The sequence below is a fragment of the Microtus pennsylvanicus genome, chromosome 3, assembly GCF_037038515.1.
Source record: "Microtus pennsylvanicus isolate mMicPen1 chromosome 3, mMicPen1.hap1, whole genome shotgun sequence".
NCBI classification, from domain to species: Eukaryota; Metazoa; Chordata; class Mammalia; order Rodentia; family Cricetidae; genus Microtus; species Microtus pennsylvanicus.
This window is the reverse complement of record NC_134581.1, coordinates 15,593,678-15,605,933: the sequence shown is the minus strand read 5'-3', so window position 1 is coordinate 15,605,933 and position 12,256 is coordinate 15,593,678. Positions and strand designations below refer to the sequence as shown.

The 12,256-nt window shown below is 52.1% G+C and overlaps 1 protein-coding gene across 8 annotated transcripts; it reads left to right on the top strand.

The window, feature by feature from the left end:
* Positions 1-1,520: 1,520 nt before the first annotated feature.
* On the top strand, positions 1,521-12,233 carry Uba7 (ubiquitin like modifier activating enzyme 7). Of its 8 annotated transcripts, none has more exons than XM_075964639.1 (24): positions 1,521-1,719; positions 1,805-1,973; positions 2,062-2,196; positions 2,292-2,398; positions 3,317-3,407; positions 3,510-3,645; positions 3,742-3,839; positions 3,938-4,084; positions 4,532-4,702; positions 4,888-4,995; positions 5,142-5,222; positions 5,302-5,457; positions 5,714-5,879; positions 5,958-6,163; positions 6,250-6,314; positions 6,396-6,579; positions 6,653-6,727; positions 6,940-7,111; positions 7,725-7,807; positions 9,357-9,449; positions 9,543-9,734; positions 11,261-11,353; positions 11,428-11,528; positions 11,965-12,233. In XM_075964639.1, the coding sequence occupies exons 1-24, from the start codon at positions 1,691-1,693 to the stop codon at positions 12,092-12,094; spliced, it is 2,988 nt and encodes a 995-aa protein (XP_075820754.1). In that variant the 5' UTR covers positions 1,521-1,690; the 3' UTR covers positions 12,095-12,233. The 8 variants fall into 8 exon arrangements, with proteins under 8 accessions (XP_075820754.1, XP_075820756.1, XP_075820753.1 ...); XM_075964641.1 differs by having other exon boundaries at positions 5,299-5,457; positions 9,543-9,632; XM_075964638.1 differs by having other exon boundaries at positions 5,299-5,457.
* The last annotated feature ends 23 nt before the right edge of the window (positions 12,234-12,256 follow it).

Below are 12,256 nucleotides of genomic sequence, written 5' to 3'. Positions count from 1 at the left end.
TAAAAAAAAAAAAAAACAAAAGATTCATTTTATGTATGAGTGCTCTATCTGCATGTATGCCTGTATGCCAGAAGAGGGCATCAGATTCCACTATAAATGGCTGTGAGACACCGTATGGTTGCTGGGAATTGATCCAGGACCTTTGGGAGAACAGCTAGTGCTCTTAACTGGCTGAGCCATCTCTCCAGCCACAGAGATGCTTCTTTTTGAAGTGGGCAGTGATAACTGCAGAGCCTCATAACTCGTCAAAGTATGGACAATAAGTGTTGAGTGCTCAGCCCTAAAAGACATCCATACCGGCCCCACTCAAGGCTCAGGAAGCATAGAAGGCTCATAGAAAACAGGATGCAATAATGTCAGAACTGGAGGATGGGATCTGCAAAACACTGTCTTCTGGCCATGCTATGACTGCTGTACTCTTGAGCTCATAATAGCTGGGACCTGTCCAAGATTTGCACAATGGGACTGGAGAGATGGCTCAGCAGTTAGAGCACAGGCTGCTCTGCCAGAGGACGTGGGTTTGATTCCCAGCTCCCACATGGCAGCTCACAATTGTCTGTGACTCCAGCTCCAGGGAATCAAATGCCCGCACACAAATGTGAATGCAGGCAAAACACCAGTGGACATAAAATATAAATTATTTTTTAAAAAATCTGCACAATATTTGGGCCTGTGAGCATGAGCATTCTGTTACGGAGGGAGCAAGGACTCATAAGGCCCCGCCCCTCCAGGAGTGGGAGGTGGCTTCTTTAAGTACCCTCTCGCCCACTCTCCTGTAAGCAACCCTATGGAACTCAGCAAGTCACAGAAACAAGATGTGAACTTTGAAGGGGAACTCGTGGGAGAGGAAAGGATCAGCAAGAGTGGGACAGGCTGGAGAGGCTAATGGGATGAATATGATCAAAATACATTAAACACATGTATGAGAGTGCCATAGGGGACCTGGAGAGACGGCTCAGCAGATAAGAGCACCCACATGGCAGCTCACAACTGTCTGTGACTCCAAGATCTGACACTCTCACACAGACACATGCAGGCATAACACCAATATACATGAAATAAGAATATTTTTTTTAAAAAAATATGCCATAATGAGTTGGGCAGTGGTGGGGCACACCTTTAATCCCAGCACTCAGAGGCAGAAGCAGGCGATCTCTGAGTTCCAGTACAACCAAGGCTACAGAGAGAAACCTTGTCTCGAAAAACCAAAAAAGAAAGGAAAGAGAGAAAGAAAAATGAAGCCCAATACTTTCTGTAGTCAATACATGCTGATAGAAAAACACGAACAGCACACAGCAACTCTGTTATTTTCACAACTTACTGTGAGTCTACAATTATTTCAAAAGTTTGAAAACAATATAAGGATGTATGTCCTCGTTTTGTAACTGCCCCATGCTCCCCACTCTCGGATCTGACTCTCTGGGTCTTGTCCAGGTGATAAACCCCAGTCGGCCTGTAGAGGGCTGGCATCAGCCCCGGTTTGAGAGCTATGAACCAATCCAGAGTCTAGTTTCACTTCTGTTTTCCTGAAGTTACAGAGGAGCCAGGGAGGGAACTGAAAGAAGCAGCAACCAGCGCTTAGGTTCCTGTTTGCATCAGTTACAAGCCCTGCTGTGCCACCTCCCCTTATCCCCACCCCCCCACAGCAGCTGTGAACATTACCGCCTCCTTATCCAGCCCACGACTGAGGATGGATGGGGAGCTATACTCGAGGCAGCTGTGAGTCTCCAAGTGGGATACAAAGTCGGGTGGCCTCCAAACCTATGGTCTCTCAACTGCCTGCCCTCCTACTTCTTAACCACAGGTATGTACTGGGCCTGCCTGCTATGCGGAGGATTCGGGAAGCCAATGTCTTGCTATCTGGCCTGCAGGGGCTAGGAGCTGAGGTGGCCAAGAACCTGGTCCTTATGGGTATAGGCAGCCTCACCCTGCACGATCCCCAGTCCACCTGCTGGGCTGACCTGGCTGCTCAGGTGAGAGTTCTTGGGGTCTCTATGCTCTCTCTCAGAGCAGGGCCAAAGGGGGGTCTCTTTGATTAAAGCTACACTGTTCTGTCCTTAGTTTTTCCTCTCAGAAGAGAGCTTGGGGAGGAGCAGGGCTGAGGCCTCTCAAGCACAACTGTCTCAGCTCAATGAAGCTGTCCAGATCTCCGTCCATACAGGTGACATCACTAACGACCTGCTGCAGGCTTTTCAGGTACTTACCCCAGCCCCAGTTTGCATGCCAGCCTAGTACCTCCATCCTGCCCTCAGCAGCACAGAAGGTGGCAAGTGCTTCTGGTATCCATTTAGGTCGTGGTGCTGACCAACTCCAAGCTAGAGGAGCAGCTGAAGGTGGGAACCTTCTGCCACGAGAATAAAATCTGCTTTCTGGTGGCTGAAACCCGGGGCCTTGTGGGGTGAGGAGTCTACCTGTATACCCCACTACATCACTGCCAACAATTGGCCCCAATGTTTTCCCCACTCGAAGCTTGCCCCTATCACCCTGCCTCAAACCTAGTGAAGGGTCTTCTTAATTCTGGACTACCATTCCACCTCAAACCTAGTGAAGGGTCTTCTTAATTCTGGACTACCATTCCACCTCAAACCTAGTGAAGGGTCTTCTTAATTCTGGACTACCATTCCACCTCAAACCTAGTGAAGGGTCTTCTTAATTCTGGACTACCATTCCACCTCAAACCTAGTGAAGGGTCTTCTTAATTCTGGACTACCATTCCACCTCAAACCTAGTGAAGGGTCTTCTTAATTCTGGACTACCATTCCACCTCAAACCTAGTGAAGGGTCTTCTTAATTCTGGACTACCATTCCACCTCAAACCTAGTGAAGGGTCTTCTTAATTCTGGACTACCATTCCACCTCAAACCTAGTGAAGGGTCTTCTTACTTCTGGACTACCATTCCACCTCAAACCTAGTGAAGGGTCTTCTTACTTCTGGACTACCATTCCACCCTTGTTTCTCAGCCTCAGTGTCCAGACCTGTTCTAGTACACTCGATGTGCCCAAATCTTTTTTTTAAATATTTATTTATTATGTATACAATATTCTGTCTGTGTATATGCCTGGAGGCCAGAAGAGGGCACCAGACTTCATTACAGATGGTCGTGAGCCACCATGTGGTTGCTGGGAATTGAACTCAGAACCTTTGGAAGAGCAGGCAATGCTCTTAACCACTGAGCCATCTCTCCAGCCCATCGATATGCCCAAATCTTAATTTCCATGTCTTTCCCAGAACTCCCTCCCCTTGGGCCTGTCCCAGTGTCCCTACCATCACTCACAACTGATGAGCTTCCTCAGTGACTCCTGCCAACCACTCTAGGCAGTTGTTCTGTGACTTTGGTGAGGACTTCACCGTTGAAGACCCTACAGAGGTAGAACCCATGACAGCTGCCATCCAGGACATCTCCCAGGTGGGTGCTGAGTGTAGAGATTCACCTGATATTCAGAGAAAGGTGCCAGGGCCTGTGGAAGGCAGGTAGATGCACTCTGAAATCAAACTATCTCTCACCTAGGGGTTGCCCGGCATTGTCACTCTGAGACAAGACACCAAAAGACAGTTCTTCTATGACGGGGACTTGGTGGTTTTCTCAGGCATTGAAGGCATGGTTGAACTCAACGGTCGTCCTCCCCAGCCTGTCCGTGTGCAGAGTAAGCCGACCCTACTCCATCCAACTCCTGGCTCAATGCTATGTGGAAACTACTTATATTTAGGAGTCATAACTTACTCAGCTGGATCTCTTCCAGAAGACGGGTCCTTGGAGATCGGAGACACAACAGCTTTCTCCCCTTACTTGCGTGGTGGGGTTGTCACTGAAGTCAAGAGATCCAAGACTGTGAGGCATGTAAGTGCAAGTGCCGCTGAGGTGGGAGCACCTGGTTCCATCAATGGGTACACAGCGTTCCAGACCTCGTCCTAAGCCACGCAACCCCAACCCTACAGAAGTCCTTGGACAAAGCTCTGCTTCAGCCCCGTGTGGTGGCCCAGAACACTCAGGAAGTTCAACGTGCTCACTGCCTGCATCAGGCCTTTCATGCACTGCACGAGTTCCAGAAGCTTCATGGCCGGCTACCCAAGCCCTGGGATCCTGTGAGTGGCACCACATCGCACAATACATAGCCTATCTTCCTGGATCTCACCTTTCAGACCTCACCTCAGTGACTATTTACAGCTCCAAGTTTGAACCCTAGAGGCAGATTCTGTACTCAAAAACAGTGCATGAGTACCACTATCTTACACTAGGTTATGTCCATAGATGTACTAGGCCTATAACCTGTAGACCCTGCTTGCTCCATCCTTAAGCCTGCAGAGACAGGTTGGAAAACTGCTCAGGTTGGTGATGCCTTCAGTGTCTCTAGCTGGTACTGAACATCCTTTTTAGTGCCTCCCAGCCCAGCAATGATGCCAGGCTTTCCCACTTAGGATTCTGCTACTTCCGTGGAATAGGGTAGATGGGTACCTGAAGGCTTTGAGTGGAAGGTTAGAATTCAGACTGGGGCTACTAGGCATATGCTATACCTGGGTGCCATTCTACAGGCTGATGCAGAGACCGTGGTGCGTCTGGCCCGGGAACTATGGCCACTAAAAGGGATAAAAGAAGAATCGCTGGATGAAGCTTTAATTCGGACAATTGCCCTGAGTAGTGCCGGCAGCTTAAGCCCCATGGCAACCGTTTTAGGGGGAGTGGCTGCCCAGGAAGTCCTGAAGGTAGACAAAGGTGGGGAAAGGGAGGGACTGGGGAAGTGGGCAAGTCCGTGGATGTGTGAGAGGGCACCCATACCAAGCAGCCGTGCTGGAGCATTTTATCAAACCAGGTGCAGCCCTTAGAAGGGATCTAAGGGTTTTAGGATTAAGGAGTTGGCATAAGCCCCAGAGTCAGTGCCCACCCCCAGGCAGTCTCCGGGAAGTTCATGCCCCTGGACCAGTGGCTGTACTTTGATGCCCTTGAATGTCTTCCGGAAGCTGAGGAGCTCCTTCCCAATTCTGAGGACTGCCATCCGGTGAGAACTGACGGTGAAAGCCTTTTTTAAAATCAGGGTTGGAGGAGAAACCTGAGAAGTGGCCCTGAGGTCCTGACTAAAGAACTCAGTGAGTGACCACACAGCACAGGCATCAGCCATCACTGGCCACCATCTGTGTTTCCTAGAGAAACTGCCGATACGATGGGCAGACTGCTGTGTTTGGGGCTAGTTTTCAGGAGAAATTGAGCTACCAACGTTACCTCTTGGTGAGTTGAGGGATGATGGTGGGGATGTCTTGGGGAAATCCACACCAAGTGCCCTAGATAATTCTGTTCCTGCCAGCAGGTGGGTGCTGGAGCCATTGGCTGTGAGATGCTCAAAGGTTTTGCCCTAATGGGCCTGGGAGTCAAGGCTAATGGAGGTGTGACTGTAGCTGACATGGACCACATAGAACGCTCCAACCTCAGCCGGCAGTTCCTCTTCAGGCCCCAGGACATCGGGGTGAGTGCTGGTCCCTCTTACATTCTTGTTTCTCAGGTGGCATTCTTTTGTTTGTTTGTTTGTTTGAAATGATCTTTCTGTATAGCTTTTGTTTTTTGGTCCCTGTACTGGAACTTGCTCTATAGACCAGTCTGGCCTCGAACTCACAGAGATCTGCCTACCTCTGGCTCTCGAGTGCTGGGATTAAAAGCATGCGCCACCACCACCCGGCCCTCAGGTTGCTTTCTTATATTGTGCCCATTTCCTCTCTTCCCAGAGCCCCAAGGCAGAGGTGGCCGCAAGAGCAGCCCAACGTCTAAACCCAGACCTACAAGTGACCTCGTGTACCTATCCGTTGGATTCCACCACAGAGCACATCTATGGTGACGACTTCTTCTCCAGAGTGGATGGTGTTGTTGCTGCTTTAGACAGCTTCGAGGCCCGTGAGTGCCTACCTTAGAGCTGAGCTCCTTGCCCAAGACTCTGGCAGCCTTGCTTCATTCCCTGTGCCCTTTTGCCAGGGCACTATGTTGCTGCTCGATGTACCTACTATCTGAAACCACTGCTGGAGGCAGGCACACAGGGAACCCGGGGGAGTTCTTCTGTGTTTGTGCCGCATGTGACCGAAACCTATAATGGTCCTGCCTCGGCTGCAGCTTCTGAAACTGCCTCCTACCCTCTGTGTACTTTGCGGCACTTCCCCAGCACAGTGGAGCACGTCCTGCAGGTAAGTGTATCCCACCCTACCCACCTCAATTCTCAAACGGCAAAGCAGTCCTTCATCTAATACCTACATCCTCCCCTCCCCCACAGTGGGCCCGGGATGAATTTGAGGGACTCTTCAGACTATCTGCAGAGACTATCAACAGCTATTCGCAGTAAGACCAACAACAGAGGTAGGTTGGAGTCCAGGTATTCAGGCACAGAGTTCAATCTCAAACTTCCTCCTCTCTCGGTAGGACATGCACTTCCCTGTCGGGCATAGATAGGACACAAACACCAACCGTACTGCAGCAAGTGATGGGTGTCCTAAAAATGCGCCCACGGACTTGGCAAGACTGTGTAGTGTGGGCTCTCGGCCACTGGCAACTTTGCTTCCATGATGGCATCGTAGAGCTGCTGAGACTCTTCCCATCTGATAAAGTAGGTAGTTAGTGGCTGGGCAACTGATGGCTCCAGGAGACCAGACTGAGCCCAGCCGCCTCTGTTTCCTTAGGTGCTCGAGGATGGAACTCTGTTCTGGTCAGGATCCAAAAGATGTCCACAGCCCTTGCAATTTGACCCCAGCCACGTGAGTGGAATCCTTAGACATGAGTGCCCTTAGAGTAGAGGTAGCCACTTTTGCATTCCGCTAAGATGCACAGTTGCGAAAAGAGAGCCTCCCTTGTCCAAATGTGGGTGCTTGTACTTGAGACAGCCAGGCACTCAAACATACCCACCAAAGGGCAATGAAATCCCTCCCATGTACCCATGAAACTGTTCCTGCTCTCTGCCTGGCTTCAGGACATGCATTTCCTCTACGTGCTGGCAGCTGCCAACCTGTACGCACAAATGCATGGGCTTACTGGCTCACAAGACCAGACTTCACTCAGGAAACTGTTGAAGCTGCTGCCAAAGCCTGAGTCCATGCACCCAGACCTCATCTCTGATGGTACTTTTACTCCGGCTGACTTTGGTGAGGTTCTAGTCTTATACAGTCATCCAAGGCTTGCCTCCTGCCCATAGCCAGCCTGCTTACTCCCTCTGGCTTTCTTTGGGAGTTTTTGTTATTTATTTAATTTTTATTTTATATGTATAAGTATTTTACCTACATGTGTATCTGTGTACCACATGTGTGCCTGGTGCCCACAGAAGCCAGAAGAGGGCATCGAAGCCCTAGAACTGAAGTTATAGACAGTTGTGAGCTTCCATGTAAGTGCTGGGAATTGAACCAGAGTCCTTTACAAGAGCAACAAGTGCATTTAACTGCTGAGCCATCTCTTCAGCCCCCTCTGGGCCTCTTACTTTGCTGCTTAGTTTATATCCACCCTCAGTAGGTCCACTCTTTGCTGCCTAAAACATATCCCAGTTCTCTCTAGAGACTTTCAGAATTTAAAAGAAAAAAAATGTTCTGTAGCGTGTCTAGCTATGATCCCCAGGTGAGGATGGAGCAGATGGCAGTATCAAATCAATCCTTGATTTGATCAAGTGGCAGCAACTGGCAGGTTAGACAAAGACTCTAGAGTGGGCACAGGCTCTAGAGTGTAGGAAGTGAGCAAGGACTAATCCCACACCTTGCTCCCTGACAGCCCCGGAGCAGCTGAAGGAACTTCAGGAACGTCTGGAAGACTGGAGCAAGGGCCCTCTGTTGAAGCCTGTGCTGTTTGGGAAGGTGGGACCCCAAGTGGGAATGACAGACTGGGCTGGGGGATGGTAAGGAAGTGGGGGTAGTCTGAGAACCCGCGTTTCCTTCTTCCAAGGCCACGGAAGTAGCCCATTCCCCTTGCACCTCAGTTGTACTGTGTGGCAAAGGAGGGAGATGGTGGATACCAACCAAAAATTTGTACAAAGACCAGTCAGTGGTATCTAGTTGGCTACGGGGAGGGATACCGCTGCAGCGCTAACCCTCCTGTGACGGGGATACTGCTGCAGCATTAACCTTCCTGTGATGGGGATACCGCTGCAGCGCTAACCCTCCTGTGACGGGGATACTGCTGCAGCATTAACCTTCCTGTGATGGGGATACCGCTGCAGCGCTAACCCTCCTGTGACGGGGATACTGCTGCAGCATTAACCTTCCTGTGATGGGGATACCGCTGCAGCGCTAACCCTCCTGTGATGGGGATACCACTGCAGCGCTAACCCTCCTGTGATGGGGATACCGCTGCAGCGCTAACACTGCTGTGATGGGGATACCACTGCAGTACTAACCTTCCTGTGATGGGGATACCACTGCAGCACTAACCCTCCTGTGATGGGGATACTACTGCAGTGCTAACCCTCCTGTGATGGGGATACCACTGCAGCACTAACCCTCCTGTGATGGGGATACTACTGCAGTGCTAACCCTCCTGTGATGGGGATACCACTGCAGCGCTAACCCTCCTGTGATGGGGATACCACTGCAGCACTGACCCTCCTGTGATGGGGATACCGCTGCAGTGCTAACACTGCTGTGATGGGGATACCACTGCAGTACTGACCCTCCTGTGATGGGGATACCGCTGCAGCGCTAACACTGCTGTGATGGGGATACCACTGCAGTGCTAACCCTCCTGTGATGGGGATACCACTGCAGCGCTAACCTTCCTGTGATGGGGATACCACTGCAGTGCTAACCCTCCTGTGATGGGGATACCACTGCAGCACTAACCTTCCTGTGATGGGGATACCACTGCAGCGCTAACCCTCCTGTGATGGGGATACCACTGCAGTGCTAACCCTCCTGTGATGGGGATACCACTGCAGCGCTAACCCTCCTGTGATGGGGATACTACTGCAGCGCTAACCCTCCTGTGATGGGGCTACCACTGCAGCGCTAACCCTCCTGTGATGGGGATACCACTGCAGTACTGACCCTCCTGTGATGGGGATACCACTGCAGCACTGACCCTCCTGTGATGGGGATACCACTGCAGTGCTAACCCTCCTGTGATGGGGATACCACTGCAGCGCTAACCCTCCTGTGATGGGGATACCACTGCAGCGCTAACCCTCCTGTGATGGGGATACCACTGCAGCGCTAACCCTCCTGTGATGGGGATACCACTGCAGCGCTAACCCTCCTGTGATGGGGATACCACTGCAGCGCTAACCTTCCTGTGATGGGGATACCACTGCAGCGCTAACCCTCCTGTGATGGGGATACCACTGCAGCGCTAACCCTCCTGTGATGGGGATACCACTGCAGCGCTAACCCTCCTGTGACTTGGGCCTGGCAGGATGATGACAGCAACTTCCATATGGACTTTGTGGTAGCAGCAACTGACCTGAGAGCTCAGAACTATGGGATCCTACCAGTCAACCATGCTCAGGTAATGCCACCCCTTTGGGGCTCAGGCCTGGAAGGGAAGGCCAAATCTTAGTCCTAAACCTTGAGCCCATACCAAATGCCCTGTCCTTGACAGATCAAGCAAACCGTGGGCCAGATTATCCCAGCCGTTGCCACCAGTACAGCAGTTGTGGCAGGCTTATTGGGCCTGGAGCTGTATAAGGTGGTAAGTGGGCCACGGCCCCTTGATACCTTTCGTCAAAGCTCTCTGCACCTGGCTGAAAATGACTTCATACGAGCAGTGCCTTCTGCCCCAGCCGTCCAGTCGGTGAGCCCTTGCTACCCTACCCTTGTTCCCATTAGACTCGAGTCGTCCCTTTACCCACCCAAATAAACAGTGTAGGCTCTAGCTGCGGGCTCTCTCCAGGCCCCAGACTATGGGAGAATCCTCTAGACTCCCTCCAGCTCCCTTCCTGCTATGAAGCCAGGCTGGGACCTTTCAGACACAGGAAACAGCCATCAGCCATACTCCCAACCCCCTGCAGTCCAGGGTCTGGGGGAGCTGCAGCTTTAACTCATTAGTGGAGCCAGACATCCCCCACAGCCCCCTCCTTCTCCATAATATCCTGGTGGGAGGGAGTAGGGAGGGGCAGCCATAGACTCAACCCCGGATAGTCTAGCTTCTCTCTGTAGAACCCTGTTCTGTCCACCTCAAGCCAAGTTAAAGGCCACCAGGCTTGCTACCGTGAGTGAGGGTCTCAGCCCTATAGGACAGTATGCTCACGTTACAGATCGAGTACACCAGGGTCTGGGCAGCCCTGCTGTGTGAGCATGGAGGGATCAAGTTTACACATCTGTGTGCCAGATGGACCAGCAAGGCCCTTCCTCAGTGTGAGCATTCATGCTTGTGCATGCAGACACATGTGTGGGTGCTGTTGGTTTTGTTTGTGTGGTGTTCCTATGAAGGATGGTAATGTGTCCAATTGTGTGTCCAGCCTCTGTCACAGTTGGCATTTCCCTGAGGAACAGGAAAGGAAGTAGAAGGAATGCCCTCACCAGGGGAGAGGACAGAGGTCACTAGCTAGCCTAGGGTCCCTCTGGACATGCACACAGAGTGCTTTTGTGAGGTGCCCCACTGTTAACCAGCACACAGACTGCCTTTGTCCATGGAATGGGGGTGGGTAGGAGTCCCCATCTTGCCTCTAGCCTAGTCTCAGCTCAACCCTAGTATGCTTTCTGAGGGTTAGCAGGGCCCCTTTGTATTAGACTCTGTGTCTGCTGCATCTGTCCTCATCTGTAGACACCAGAACTCTCCAACTAGGAAAAAGATGGGAAAGAATAAAAACTCCTATAGACTGTGTCTCTGCTAGGATCTCTGGGTCAGTAGGGTTCCATTGTCACCGTTGTCCTTAGTTTTCGCATGCTCGTGAGCAGTCCAAAGCCTTGTGTGTGAGGACTGGGGAGTAGCATGAACTGTAGCCTCCAGCTCCCAGCATCCCCTTTGAGGAACAAGCAGCTTTATCGGGAGACTGCAGCAGCCCAGCTCCAGCTTCCTCAGGAAGCAGCACCCCCACACACTCCGCCACCCACCCCACCCCCGCCTCCAACTGGCCTGTGTGATGGATGTCTGCTTCCCTGTACAGGGCCCCATAGCTCCATTTCCTGTGTTGGCCACAGCCTGGGTGGGGAGGGGGCTGAGACTCTGGGCCCAGATCCCACCTTCCACACACCCCCCCTTGGCTTCGGCTTCCTGCCTCTTCAGCAGCTTCTCTTCTAGGAAAAGCTGCTAGTAACTGGGCCAGGGGCTGCAGATTTGTGCGAGAAATCTAATTCTTCCTCACCTTCACCCCATAGTTTCATCACCTGACGTGGACCCGTTGGGACCGCCTGAAAGTGCCTGCTGGGCAGCCTGAGAGGACACTGGCATCACTGCTGGCCCATCTCCAGGTGTGCCCTGTCTCCCCTCTGACCCAGGCCCAGCCCAGCCTGGCTCACTGAGTAACTGATGTTTGTCTCTCTAGGAAGAACACGGACTGAAGGTGAAGAGGTTGCTGTATGGCCAGGCTGTCCTCTATTCTGCAGGATGGTCATTGGAAAAGCAGACTGGGTGCCTGTGCCTCAGGTGAGCCAGTGCCCGACCGTAACCATGTCCCTGGATGTTGAGGATGGGTAGCAGGCTCTTTTTCTCAACCCAATTCTAGGCCCCTCACACCTTCTTGAAGCATTCTTCCACCAAATGGAGCCAACAAATGGGCTTGGGTGGGGCTAAGAGCCTGAGGAAGGGGACTTTAGTAGCTGTCTGCTTGCCTAGCCCCCCTTGCTCCCCATACACTGCCCAGCCCCCCCCCCCCGCCCACTTCCAAGGGATCCACAGCTTCCTGCCTCCTGCCTGCCCCACTAGCTGCTCCTAAAATAGTTCAGATGTTTCCTGCCTGCCCCACTCCTGCCCCCAGTTCGGGCTCCTGAGGGCTCACCAGCACCCTCTAGTCCACACTGGGTTGCCCCCTGTCTGCCTCAGCTCACCTACCAAATCTCCCCTGAACCCCCTCCCATACCAGGGTGACAGAACTGGTTCAGCAAGTGACCGGCCGGGAGCCTGAGCCTGGGCTGAGGGTCCTGGTGTTGGAGCTGAGCTGTGAGGGTGAGGAGGACGAAACTGCCTTCCCACCTCTGCATTATGAGCTGTGACATGGATGGCCGCCACCACGCCATCACTCGGCCATAACCAACAAGACATACAAGGCCTGTATCTTGAGCCTACAGCAGACAGCTCAACAATAAAAACTTGTTGAAGGAAGTAGGGAAGATGTGCGATAGAACATGGATGTAAGGGGCATGCGTATGACGGGG